The 13860-nt window shown below is 35.2% G+C and overlaps 2 protein-coding genes across 4 annotated transcripts in view; one reads left to right on the top strand and one right to left on the bottom strand.

The window, feature by feature from the left end:
• Positions 1-6461: 6461 nt before the first annotated feature.
• LOC111242683 lies at positions 6462-7476 on the bottom strand. The gene is made up of 3 exons (XM_022787185.1): positions 7073-7476; positions 6768-6932; positions 6462-6636 (listed from the first exon to the last, which is right to left on the bottom strand). The coding sequence occupies exons 1-3, from the start codon at positions 7148-7150 to the stop codon at positions 6553-6555; spliced, it is 327 nt and encodes a 108-aa protein (XP_022642906.1). The 5' UTR covers positions 7151-7476; the 3' UTR covers positions 6462-6552.
• A 338-nt stretch (positions 7477-7814) lies between these two features.
• Positions 7815-13860, top strand: part of LOC106775672 (nudix hydrolase 3) — a 47664-nt gene continuing 41618 nt past the window's right edge. For 2 of the 3 annotated variants that reach the window (XM_014662818.2, XM_022787143.1), the window contains exons 1-6: positions 7816-8038; positions 8134-8313; positions 9776-9853; positions 10005-10101; positions 11051-11184; positions 12046-12127. In XM_014662818.2, coding sequence (XP_014518304.1) covers positions 7965-8038; positions 8134-8313; positions 9776-9853; positions 10005-10101; positions 11051-11184; positions 12046-12127 — 645 coding nt within the window. In that variant the 5' untranslated portion in view covers positions 7816-7964. Of the gene's footprint in view, positions 8039-8133; positions 8314-9775; positions 9854-10004; positions 10102-11050; positions 11185-12045; positions 12128-13860 lie in introns of all 3 variants that reach the window. The other variant, XM_022787142.1, reaches the window with a different exon arrangement.

Raw genomic sequence — 13860 nt, 5'->3', positions numbered from 1 at the left:
ATGAGACAAAGAGTCAACACATCTTGCATGGTTCATTTAAGGAAGAAAGTCAAGAATTGAAGTTGGGCCTTGGTGGACTAGGAGCTCACGGCCCAAGGGGGTTTTCTCAAGCTTATTGCACTTTTAATTTCATTTAGTAGATGAATATTGGTCACATAATTGGTGGATGAAAAAGCATGTTTAATTACCCCTTTGTTTTGCATTAATTTGCATAGTAGGATTAGTTGCTTTTGATGTCTCTAATTTAGTGTTGCATTTTATAGTCTTACTTGTGTTTAGATAATTGTTTGTTGAAATGTTGGGATTAGCACTTTATTTTACCTTGATGTTTTCTAACTTACACAGTTGAGTTTAATGTCCATTCGTTTTAATTTAGTTATTCGTATTCGCAAAAACACTTTTTAACCCCTCCCCCCTTTTGTGTTAGACTTGACTCTGAACCGCAGTTGGTCCTTGAGAGACGACCTAGGGGTCATTCCCTAGCATTATACTGCATTTCTAAATTGCAATTAAATTTGTATGGGCCACGACACCCATCAGCCCTCAACATGTAGAGCTCTATCTTTTGCCTATAGCTCTTTATACTCATGTCTCTTTGTTGGAGCCTTTGGAGTTTGTCCATTAGCTCCCTATGATAGTATGAGGGAATGTGCCTTCTTCTCATGGCACTTTTCAAGTCATTCCAATAGGTGACTTGGGGAAAATTAGAGAGTCTTCTCTCTCTCACGAGGGAGGTCCACCAATACATGGCATTCGCTTGTAAACTCAATGTGGTCAATGTGACCTTTCTCTCCTCACTCACTTGATGACACTCAAAGAGTTGTTCAACTTTCATCTCCTAATCTAGGTATGCCTCAACATCTTCTTTACCATGGAAATGGGGGAGGTCAACTCTAACCTCTCTTGGAGTGTGCTCTCTATCATGAATTCTATGTGGGTGAGGTTAATAGTATTTGTTTGCAAGCCTACTATCTACCTCATGGTGTGTGAGTTGAGTTGGAGTATTAGAACTCCTCCTTGTATGACTCCTACTTCACTTTATTTCCTCTTGGGCTTTTTGTTGTTTCTCATTAAGGACTCTAAGTTCTTCTTCCAACTTAGCAAGATACTCTTCTCTTTCAATTCTTTCTTTTTCTTTTAGAAGAGTTTCTTGCCTTTTCCAAATTTTAAGTGACTTTAGCTCTTGTGCTAAATTTTTCAAAGTGGGTTTTACATTCTCACTAAAGTCACTTCCAATTTCAAAGGTTTTCAAAAAGATTCAATGCAACAAACAAATACTTAAATACTACCTAAAAAAAAAAAATTTAACGCAGAAAACANAAACTAATCAAAGAAAATTCAGAATCCCCCCAATAGACCACACTTAAACTACATAGTGTCCTCAATGTGTCACAAGCATAAGATCAACAGTCAAAACAGTCAATAGATCATGGACAAGTGCAATAAAAGTGGAAAAGGGAGGAGAAGGGAAAAGAAAACTCCCCTGATCATGGTGGCAGTTGTCAATTTTGGACTGTCAGGGAGATATTCTCCACCACTGGAGTGAGCAAGGAAATGATTAAGATGAACTACTTCAGTCTCCAAATTTGATCAAGCAAGGAGACGTCCTCCACAGCTGGATCTAAGAAGCAGTGATTGTTGATGAGCGGGTTCAACTGGTGCCTATTGATATTCAAGCTCTTGTGTATGTGAGCACCTTTGTTCTCCATTGTGGGTGCTTGTTGGTCAAATTCATATGTTCCTCCTGCAACATGGTTAGTGCAATATGGTTCCACAGAAATAACATGCAGGGGTATAACACCCAATCCCAATGTAACAGGCTGCACCTCAGATATACCCTCAGAACATAAATCAATTTCAGAAAACATGAATCAATAACATGTAGAAACAATATCAATCACAGGTTCAGATTCATGTTCAGTGCATGGAGAACAAACATTCAGATGTGATAAAACACGGTGGTTCTCATCATGCAAAGAGGGGGAATGAAAATCATGCTCATCAACAATACAATCATCCATAACATACATATCAACAAAATGATCATCAACAACATAATCAATCTTAGGTATGCTTACCTCCACTTCCCTGGATGTGGCTAAAGTGGTGAAAGATGAAAGTGGTCTACCTATCTCAAAGGTGTTGCTTATATCTGCCTGGTCCTCCAAATCTTCATCAGTCTCCTCAAGTGCGAGAGTAGGGGCATATGAGGATGGGAAAGTAGATGGCGCACTAGTAAGCTCATGACTCTGCTCCCCATCTCCTATGTGAATGGCACTGACATCATCAAGAATCTGAACATTCTGAAATGCTGATCCCTCTAAAACTTGAGATTGTTCCTCAATGAACTGAGTGACCGTCTGCCCCATCTAATCGGTCAAACTTTGAATGGAATCTCTAAATTCCTGCTGAAACTCCATGTTCTCCTGCTGAAACTGCTAAAACTAAGCTCTGGTTTCTTGCTTAAACTGCATATTCTGTATGGCCATCTGCCTAAGTAACTCCTTCAATGTAGGCTCAGAAGTAGTGGAAGGATGAGGAGTTGCTTGGGCAGGCTCATGAAGCTGCAACTGCTGTTCTTGCTGGACAGGGAAAGGCATACAAGCATTCTGGAATGGTGATTCTCGATATTGAGGTTGTTGTGGGGTACCAAACCATCCCAAGTTAGGGTCATTCCATCCAGGATCGTTGCTGTAACCATACCGAGCAAGGAAGAATTCATCCAAGAGCAATCACTTAAGATCTTCCCAAGAAGTGATGGATCCTGGAGGAAGACAATACAACCAATCCCTTGCTGCTTCTTGTAATGAATGCGGAAATGCCCTTAAAAACATGTGACCATCAGGGACATGAGGAGATTTCTTTGAAGAGCAAATGTTGTGGAACTCCTCCAAATGTTTATGTGGGCATTCACCTGCAAAACCATGAAACTTAGGCAACAAATGTATCAGTCCAGAGGTGAGAACACAATGAACATCATCTTCATTAAGTGAAGCTTGCTCCCTAAGAGCACTCTCAAGAATGAGAGGATGAGTCATATTGTTCTCAACATAGAAATCAACAGAGTATACATGAGAACCATACTCAGAGTAGCATGCAGAAGGAGAATCATAGTCATATGCACAGGCAGAAGAAGCAGTATTCTCATAATCAAAATAGGTAGACATGTAGAAGGAGGGAAAGAAGAATGCAATGAAAATATGCAACTAAAGTTACCTAAATGCAACACACAATGACGAACACACAAAACATAACATCACACTCACAACACAAGACAATACAACACACACTAACACAACAAAAGACCTAAAACCGAACCGTTGGTCCCCGGCAACGGCGCCAAAATTTGATTGCATATTTAGAAATGCAGTATAGCTAGGAAGTGACTCCTAGGTCGTCTCTCAAGGACCAAATGTGGTTCGAGAATTAGGTTACACACACAGTGGAGGGGGTTTTGGTGAACAATTTTGTGAATGCAAATGACTAAATTAAAAATAAAAATTAAACACAATCGAACATAATTAAAAGCACTAAAGTGAATGAAAACACTAGAATTAACAATTCAATGCTAAGGTGTGAACTAATTTAAATGCATATTAAGCAAACTTGGAATCAACAAATTGCGTCAATGATGTTAAAATTAATGAAGCATTACCCTTGGAAACCAAATGCTGCGGAAATAAAATGATATGCCAAAGTGGATGACAATTAAAAAGAGCGTCCCATCAATAACAATAAAACAAGATCAGAAATGCATCTCCAAAAAGGAAGCAACGTAAGAATTATTTTTAAGAAATTGAATCGGCTTTCATTTTCAAACAAAAGTAAAAATGTGCTTCTACAAAAGCTGAAATCGGCATTGCTTGAAAAGAAAGGAAAAAGTGCTTAACAATTCTCCATCTCCGTAATGTGCACAAGCCGTGAAATGTGTTTGAAGAATGGAGAGTGCTTTTCATTCCCAAGCCAAATAAATTGCAATTCAATCACCGTGTGCTTCCCAAAATCATGTACCAACTAAACAATGCAATGAAAAAGAAATGCAAATAGACCATTCCAGCCGTGACTTCACCCACATTCCCCATCAAATCACCTCTTCATTCTTCAATGAAATAAAGGAAAGAAATACCCTACATCTATTTGCTGCCAACGTCCCATCCATAGGCTCCAACCTATTCTACTCTTCATTCAACAAGGAAATTCAGTGCAACACAACAAACACAATCAACCACTTTGCTAAATAGAAAACGTTAAAATATGCTCTACAAATACTAGGTGATTTGACCACTCATCACTCTTAATTCTTCAAATGAAAAGAAAAGCTTCCAAGCACTAAATCACGGTACAATTTGCATTCAATGTAAACTTAAAAACTAACCATCATTCCAATGCATGATTCACATTCCAGCAAAGAGACATTACAAGGCTTCAATCAAAAGTAAAATAAAATAAATGAAAGCCCTTCATTCCACCCATGGATGAGAAAAATACCGAGAGCTACTTCTCCTGCACACCATGACACCATTTTAAAGAAAGGAAATTAAAATGCAATGAATGAATCAATGTAACTTCACTCTTTAAAATCAAAGAAAAATGAATCACGCCCTCCGTGCTACACTACTTGCTGCAATGCTGCACAAGAATAAAAGAAAAGAAAAGTGCTCCTTCAATTCAACCATAATCCAAAAAGTTTAAACAATTAAATTACAATATAACTAAAATTTAAAATGTCTAATCGGAGAGTCTTGAATTTATTTTGTCTCCTTCCCAATGCTCCAAGATATATCTCCAAAAATTTCCCTGCAATTAAAAATGTAAATAATTAGCTCAGAATATTCAAATTAATTAAAATTAGAATTTCTGGTCAAATTAAGCACAATTAGCAGAAACGGGAAAATACTGGACATTTAAGCACAATTCCCTGATTTATTTAAGTGCAATAAACTAAATAAAATCAATAAAATATCGACATATCACTCACCATCAATGGTTTTTCTACTTAACTTAATCTCCAGCTGCTTAACCGCCCTCTCCATCGCTTAACTGCTTTCAAAACTTCAAATCCCTTCGCACCTGTCAACAACTGCTCGAGGCTTGGGGGACTTAATGTACTATACCCTAGTGACCGGTCAGTTAACGAGAATCCAGAGCCAAAGCAGACAACCGACTGATTGTCAGCTTAACTCAAACAAGGCAAGGTAGATATCATTAATGGATAATTAATACATTTAATGGCCATAACAAGGACAAATATACGATATTTATTAGTGCACTACAAAAATTTAAAATTTTACCAGGGTTTTTTTTTTTAACATTAGCAGCAATTTTAACTCCTGGTAAATACCTTTCCCGCGGTTGGGAAAACCACTGGAAAAAGCACCGTCGATATTTGCAGAGGTTTTAAAAAACCTCAGTATTTGTGGGAGTTTTGGGAAAACCGACGGTATTTGTGGAGATTTTGGAAAAACCGTCGGTATTTGCAAGGGTTCTAGAAGAACCGCCGGTATTTGCAGGGGTTTTTCAAAAAACCGTCGGTAGTTGTTGAAGTTAAACCAAACCGCTAGTATTTTCTAGGGTTTCTTCAAAACCACCTGTAATTGTTGAATTAACATATTTGGAGTATCCAATACTGTGGGTAAAAAATAATTTAAGTTCTTTTATTATTCAAATGATTTAATAATAAATCAAAATAAAAATAATCTTAAATCAAAATTAAGTATAATTATATAAAATAAACTATAAATAATGGAAATAATAATAATAATGAAAACAATTATAGATTAAATCATGCAAGTCAATAATAGAATTGCAACATAAACTATATTACATTATAACAAATAATTTTTTATAGCAATTAACTAGATCTCGTTACATTGAATGACAAAACAAAAGAAGAGATTTTACATTAGTTTTTTGGATGATGTTAATGTTAGAAAATTACATGATACAACTTTAACATATACAAATATAATATAGCTATCCAATTGCGATAGATAACACCGACCGAGCAACGATAATGCTGATACAAAACTGCACCATATATAGGAAATGCTCGACCGCAACAATGAAAAATTATGTTTTCAAACAACTAGAACTGATTAAAAAAGTCAATTTAAACGAGATAAAATAAATTAATATAAATAAATGAAAAATGAGAAGGAAAAATATATGTGAAACTCCAATGGTTTGAATCAAATTTGATAATAAACCGAATCTGAATATTTGTTTACAGCACAAATTAATAATATTTTAACATGAATATACGAAACAAACTTGTTTCAAAACCTAAAAATTGAATCATAGTAAACGACGAAAGTTTAATAAATTTGATCTGAATTACATAATTAACATTTTACGAGCAAGAGATCAAATTCTTTAATTCAATGTATAAAAAATAAATCATTGAAACAAAATTCATATACTTTCCAGTATCAACACAAATTACTAAATGAAAGTAAATTAAATATTAAAGATAAAAAAATAACAGAGGTACCAATTTCAACAGAAGAGTTATCACAAATTAAAAATTTTGCCATCATATTATTAAAAATTTACTCAATGATTGGCATCGTGTTTCTCATCTGGATCATCATCAAAATCATATGCATCAGAATGCTCCTCATCGTCACCATCCACAACCTACAGGAAAGCCAATGCCATATTATCATCATATCAGTTAGCCTACATTACTTTTTCCAGAAAACAAATGAAGTTCTTACAATAACAACAACAATAAAATAAAAAAACCAATGATCATGAGCTATGTTAACCTTTGTGGCGCTTATAGCGGGTGTTGCACTGAGGGCAGCACTGGTTTTCTTCACTCCTCTCATACTCATAGCAGGGCTGACAAATGGGAAAACTACACACATGGAAAACCACAAAAAGCTTCCCATTTTCCCCATGTCCAATCTGATCACTACAAACTCGGCACACTTTAGATGCAGATTGAGGAGTAGGAGGTCGATGTTGTCATATCAGAACAAACATAGTAAACATCATGAGAAATAAGTTACTTTCTAAAGTTCACAGTAACAAAACAAGTTATTTGCACCAAAGGGAGGAGGTCTATTACCTGGCCTGAGTCATTTGGGAAATGGGAATAAGAAGCAGCCATGGAGATCAATGCCATATTGTGAATAATAATATTCATATGGAAGAGTAGTGTGTGTATCTACCAAATTGTGCGTTGGAGAGTGGTTGGTTTGAGTCTAAGAGACGTAAGGGAGAGATTGGTGAGAATGTCATTTTGGTTTTACTTGAATTTGATCTGTTATACTGGTCGCTAGATGCAAATTAATATGAATGGAGATGAAGTACAAATGCATTGGTTCAAACAAGTCTACAATATTAAGATAAGACTAGAAATGCAATGCAAGATTTAAAACTAANTTGAAATCTCAAAATCACAAGTTATAATCAGCAAATGTGCCTCGACAACGATGCTACAAAACAAAGTGTCGTGTATTACTTTGCCAAATCAGCACCATTTGAAGCCTTTATGTTGGTTTCGCTTATGCTTTATCAGATTCTTTCACTATTCACAAGTCATGGATCTGAAGCCTCCCTCTGGTATAAATGAGTTTTGTTACCTCTACATTGAAAACCAAAAATGAAAATATCAAAGTATTATGATTTTTTTTATTTAAATATCATTGTATTTTTTAATCATAAATACTTTTCTCTTTTTATATTAATTAATTAAAATGAAAATTATGTTATCTTAAAATTTAAAAATCAAAGATTAAAATTATTTATTAAAAAAAAATCATTCGAGAAAGACGGAGTAATATAATAATACCGTTGCAGAATGATAAGAAGACAGGTGAGAAAAAGGAAAAGATAAGACATGATAAGATTGAAAAGTACATGCTAGTGATTCCATCCGATTTCACGTTCCGCAGATTTATAGTTGACTCCCTCATTAATACTCGGCACCGCCGAAGTTCATTCAACAACACTCTGAGATGCAGCAGCAAGCAGTGGAACACCTTGACGTTCTAACCAAAACCGGACTCAAAACCGGTGTTTCCAAGCCCAGGTAATCGCGAACTCAATCGTTCTTCGCCACAGTTCCTCAAATTCGCGTGCGTAATAACAACGCTTGCATTTGTGTGTGTGGGCGTTTGTGTTCAGGGGAGATGTGCATCGCGACGGCGACTACCACCGGGCCGTTCACGTGTGGCTATTCGCGGAGCGGACGCAGGAGCTGCTCCTCCAACGCCGCGCCTCGTGCAAGGACTCGTGGCCTGATCTTTGGGACATCTCCAGCGCCGGTCACATTTCCGCTGGCGATTCGTCGCTAATCACTGCTAGGTACTCTGCATTATCAAATTACCGATCGTTTCGTGTTTGGTTGGAGAGAGCACAAGACTTGCATACCGGAACATACGTTCTGTTGCTGTTTTTTTTTCTTAAATCAGAATAAGTTTCATCTCGATAATCACTATTGGAAACTATTTCTTTAAATGTCGTGGCGTATTACTGTGCTAAACTTCAAATCTCATTGGACAACATTAGTTTTGTCGTTGGGGAAAACGTTCTGTTCTGTTTTTTTTTTTCCAGTTTGTTTCGTGTTTAATAATCTGGACAGGAAACGGTGAAATATAAATTGAATATTGTTTTTGGTTTTGTTTTCTCATTTAACCCTTTTTCTGTGTAAATTTCAGACAATAGAAAACAAGGTGAAAACAGGAAATGCTTTTCTAACCACGATCCCTAGTATTGTGTGCACTACATGAGAAGTCGATTTGGTATTTGATGATATGAACAAGTAGGTTTAGTTATGTTGTCTTTGGCAGCTAATTTAGTTACTCAATAGAAGCAACTCTTTCACGCTTTCCCGTCTTTTATGTGATTTGACACACAAATGAAAGAAGAAAATTTAGTTCATGACCTTTGAAAGGCATGATCCTAGACGTGCGCTAGTTTTAGGAGTTAAGATCAAATTGAGTGATGGTACTGGAGTAACTAAACCAAATTGACTGCGGGTTGATACTGTATTTGTTTAGTTATATATTAAAAGGTAAATTAGGTCTGTCCTTAAAAACATCAATACTGAGAAAGGAAGGCATAACATTCTACCAACTATCAATATGATATTTAATACCTTGTGCTGTAAGTAAGTCTGCACATCTATTACCCTTTCTGTATTATGTGAAACTTTAAAACTCATCTCCTTAAGAGCCATACATTTAGCCATCTATTCAAAAGCCTTCAAGGAACAATAGTAAAAGTAGTAAATACTTGACCTTCACTTGTACTATTACTATCAATGCGCGAACTTAACCATTTTTTTGGGATGAGCAATTTCAATAGCTTTCACAATGGCAAAATTCCCGTGCTCAAAAGGCAAGGTGTTCACCAATAGAAAAGCAACCAATTATAGCAGCTCCATAATCCAAAATTATCTTACTACATGCTCCTCTCAAGAAGCCATCCGTGGCTGCTCCATCGGTTTACACTTAACCCATACACACTCAGGACGTTCCCATTAAATTGTATTACATGAGTTGCCTGCTTTGGATGCCAATCAACTAAAAAAGCATTGATAATACTAAAATCCCTAATTAATGAATTCATACTCCCACAGCAATGGTTACCGCTATATTAAGATAAGCATAGTTGACATTTTTTATTCTAACATCAGACCTACCTGCATTCTCAAATTGCATGAAATTACGGTTATTTTGCACCAAAGTATGATTATTCAGAATGTTAGCAGAAAGAGACTGTACTGCTAATCAAGTCTGGTGTTGTTGTGTAACTAATTTTTCAGGAGAGAGCTTGAAGAAGAGTTGGGTGTAATCCTCCCCAAGGATGCATTTGAATTGATATTTATTTCCCTCCAGCACAGGTAAGTAGTATATGTATTTCTGTATTTGGCAAAAAGTTAAAGTCTTGTTTTTATTTTTATTTAGCATATAAGATTTTTATCTTCAACGAATGTATTTCTCTCCTATTTTATCTGTGGACTAGCTAATATGATCTTTAAATATGGAATGCAGTGTCATAAATGATGGAAAATACATCAATAACGAATTTAATGATGTGTATCTGGTAACAACTCTTGATCCTATACCTCTGGAAGCCTTTGCACTTCAGGTGAGGATGTGTAAGTTGTTTCAAGTTGGACTTTTTAGATCTCATTGAGAGACATAACAAATGGCCTTTATTTGATTATGGAACCAGCCTTTATAGTATTTCATTATTTGACAAATTTAACTTGTTTTAGAAGTACTAGAATTCAGTTTAACGGTGTGACATTTGTGATCATTGCATATTTTTTATGATTTAGTTTTATTTTAAAGTTTCTGTTCTGTAATTCGTGATTTGAGTCTAATTACTGGATTTATATACTGAGATAGAATAGAACTTGAGTTTTTCTGGTCATATCTTGCTATCTATTCTTGTTTAATGTTTATTTATATCTTGGTATCTATTCTTGTTTAATGTCTATTTATGTCTGTTAATTCTGTCTCAGTGATTGAATTTAGAGTAATCTGTGAACTATTGGATATAATTCTTTCTGTTTGATTGTTTCATTTTAATTAAGTCTTTGGCACATGGGAGTTGCTTTTAAATATATGGTAGCAGTTAGCCAGAAGAAGTAAACTCCTTGATATTCTAGTCCAGAAAAAAATATTTATAACATCAGTTGCATAAATGTTTAACATCTTTGGTGAAGCTCAATTAAAAAAATTTGACAATGCAAGAAGACTTATGCAATAGATCATTCATAGTCATATGGCTTTATTGATTATATTTTTATTATTTTCACTTCTGTTTGTGTTCTTTTATCTCTTGTGTTGATTAAATTCCGATAGATGCATTGATGTCATTGTAATTCTCAGGTGGTTGTCTGTAAGTAAATAATGGGCTGGCAGCATATACTCTCTCTACATGTTTGATTGTAGAAAAAAAGATATTTAATTGATGTGCAAATCTAATTCCATTACTCTCATGTCCTTTAGGCCTTTTCTTGGTGCATGCATGACTTATTTTATCTTAATTTTTCCTGATCTTGTTTGTGGGGATCTTCTGTCATTGGCAGGAATCAGAGGTTTCAGCTGTTAAATATATCTTTTATGAAGAATACAAAAGGTTACTGGCCAAAGAAGATTCAGATTATGTCCCCTATGATGTAAATGGAGAATACAGTCAACTCTTTGATGTAATCGAAAAGAGGTATGCTAGAATTTAAGTTTTTGTCAACTCTTGTGTACTATAATTAAGTTTTGAATAAAAGATTCTTATATGTGAGACAAAACCTCTTTCAATCTGCAATAACTCTCGTAAAAAGTATTATTATTGTTGTTTGATTCCTTGTACCAGTATAGAACTTCACTCCCAGTTCAGATGGCCATGTCTTTCTATTTTCTCCATTTTTAAAGTAAAATTTATTCAATAGAAAAGAAGCGAGGTACAACTACAGAGGGAATGAGATGTCCTTCCAAATAGAAAAGAAAATAAGGTAATAAAAGAATTGGGAGTGAACCAAAACTATTTGAACTTGCCTGGTTTGTGTCTAACATTTTGACAACTCTTGTAACAAGAATTTATTTACTTTCATAGCTTAGAAGTTGTCTTACTAGGGTCAGGCACAGTCTTAGATGTTGGCTTCGCCCAGTAAATAGTGGGCATTAAAAGTATGGGTATTCCTCTGCAGATATAGACAAAAACAGCATATGTAGACAGAATTTTGATATTGGCCCCTCTTCCAAATCATTTTAAGTATACCAAGAAACTTCGTACAAAGTGAATGGGAAAACTGAATATTCATGGAATATGCCTACCATCTCATGCCAGAGAAAAAATTGGCTACCAATATGTAGTAATAAGAGTGTCATTGTATCCATTCCAAACTAAACTATGTATATTTCCTTTTAACTGCAGATTCCCTACAATATAATCACATGGCCAAACTCAACTTTCTTAACTTTAAATATACTTCTGATTATATTCTATTAAAGACAACTAAATGATCTTTAAAGCAGACATTGATTATATACTTATTTTGGTATTCATACATTTGCATATTTGTTGAAGGTACAAGGAAAACACTGTAGCACGCAGTTTGACTCTACAGAAACAAATAAGTCGTTATGCTCCTGTTTCCCTTAGTGCAGAGGTTGTTTTTATTTTCATCTGTTTTTGGTTCTTGTATTAATTTTACTGACCTGTATCTGTCAACTTTTTAGCTATTTGTCTCCCCCATTCCGTCTTGTCAATTTGAAAACTATACTGTTAAAATATTGTATTTCTAATCTTTTCTCCTCGAATGCAAATGCATCTTAGTTTGAGAAAGTTTGGTTAAACTTAAGTAAGTGATTTTGAAATAAGAAAACTTTAAAACAATCACTTATTTCAGATGTAGATAGGATTTTCTCATTAAAATAAGTTGAAAATTGCTTAGTTTTTTAAAATAAGATTAGACAAACACTAAAATAAACCAACACCTTTTATTTAAAAATGTACAAATAAACTCACCCTTTATGTCAAAAATAAACTGGTTTGTTTGAAACGATGGGGGCTTATGAATATATGGAAAAACTGTAGCTGTAATATCTCTTAATCCATGTTGTTTGATTGTTTCCCTTGTATATTTTAGTGTATGGCAACTGTTAGCTACTGTTTATCTGTCAGTTATGATCTTTTTGGCATGATGTCCAATTGTGTAAATGCATTTGATCTCACAAAAATAACATCTAAATTTGACAGGTAGTGTTACGTATTTGAACTCTCAACGCTCACAATAAACCAAAAGAATAATGAAAGAATGGAATTTCTTTTATTGATGGTGATAGAATTCTCTGAATAAACAAAAGTAAACAATAATTGGGAGCATAACCTCCTTCAATTACTTGGGAACATAACCTCCCTCACAGGACGGTAGCCGTCTGTCATCAAAACTCAATAATCAAAACATACCCTTAACCCTAGATTCTAGCTTTATTTATATTATAATATTTCCCGCCCATCTCATGCTAAATTTCTCTGTAGAATATATCTATATTTAATATAAATATCCCTATATTTAATGTAAATATTCCCCGTATAATTCCCTAGCCTATATCATTAATCATAGATATCTTATATTGAATATTTCCCTGAAATATATATATTTATTTACTCTAATTAACTTATACTGAATATTCTCCCCTAGTGTGGCTCCTTTTACTGTAATTAGTTCTCGCCCTTCCTAACTGCTGCACAGTTAGGATGGTGATTCTTCAACCGTTCGACTCAGGTCGCTTCCCTTTGTCCACCGTTCGGCCTGGTCGCTTCTTGCCTTCCTCCGTTTGGCCTGTTGCTCCCCGCTTTCCACTGTTCGGTCTGGTCTTCTGCCTGCCTCCTACCGTTCGGCTCCAGCTCTTCACCACCTTCCACCGTTCGGCTTGTTTCCCCCTGCCTCCTACCGTTCGGCTAGACCTCTCCACCCCTTCCACCGTTTTGCCTTTACAGTCAATACTGTTTGGCCTCACTTCCTTTCTACCTTTCTTCTCCTTCTTAAATACTTTCCAACGCTAATCATTACCTCCCACCTTATACCCTAACAGTTAGCCAAATGATGATTGAGGAGATTAAGTACATATTTTCTTTGGGAGATGAAAATTTCCTTTTTATGGAATAGACAACCTTTATTCCATGGAAATACTTGATTTTTGGAATAAATAGCCTCTTTTCCTTTAAAGGCAGTTTCTCTATTTTATCTTATGTAGTAATTGTATCATCCACATAGATTGGTAGTATAGTGAGTTTACTTGTAATGAAGTGCTTTACAAATAAAGTATGACTTCCTTGATTTTGCTTGTTGCTGGAGATCTCACATCAACTAGAAATATAGCTCAATCATAGTATATA

This window comes from Vigna radiata, chromosome 10 (assembly GCF_000741045.1).
Source record: "Vigna radiata var. radiata cultivar VC1973A chromosome 10, Vradiata_ver6, whole genome shotgun sequence".
Classification (NCBI taxonomy): Eukaryota; Viridiplantae; Streptophyta; class Magnoliopsida; order Fabales; family Fabaceae; genus Vigna; species Vigna radiata.
This window is presented reverse-complemented; position numbering and strand designations above follow the sequence as displayed.

Excerpts from the sequence above, each read along its gene's own strand:
- LOC111242683 (XM_022787185.1), bottom strand. The coding sequence starts at position 7,150 with ATGAATATTATTATTCACAATATGGCATTGATCTCCATGGCTGCTTCT. Across the intron at positions 6,933-7,072 it reads TCCCAAATGACTCAGGCCAG|TGTGCCGAGTTTGTAGTGAT; the intron begins GTAATAGACCTC and ends CTGCATCTAAAG. Across the intron at positions 6,637-6,767 it reads CCGCTATAAGCGCCACAAAG|GTTGTGGATGGTGACGATGA; the intron begins GTTAACATAGCT and ends GCTTTCCTGTAG.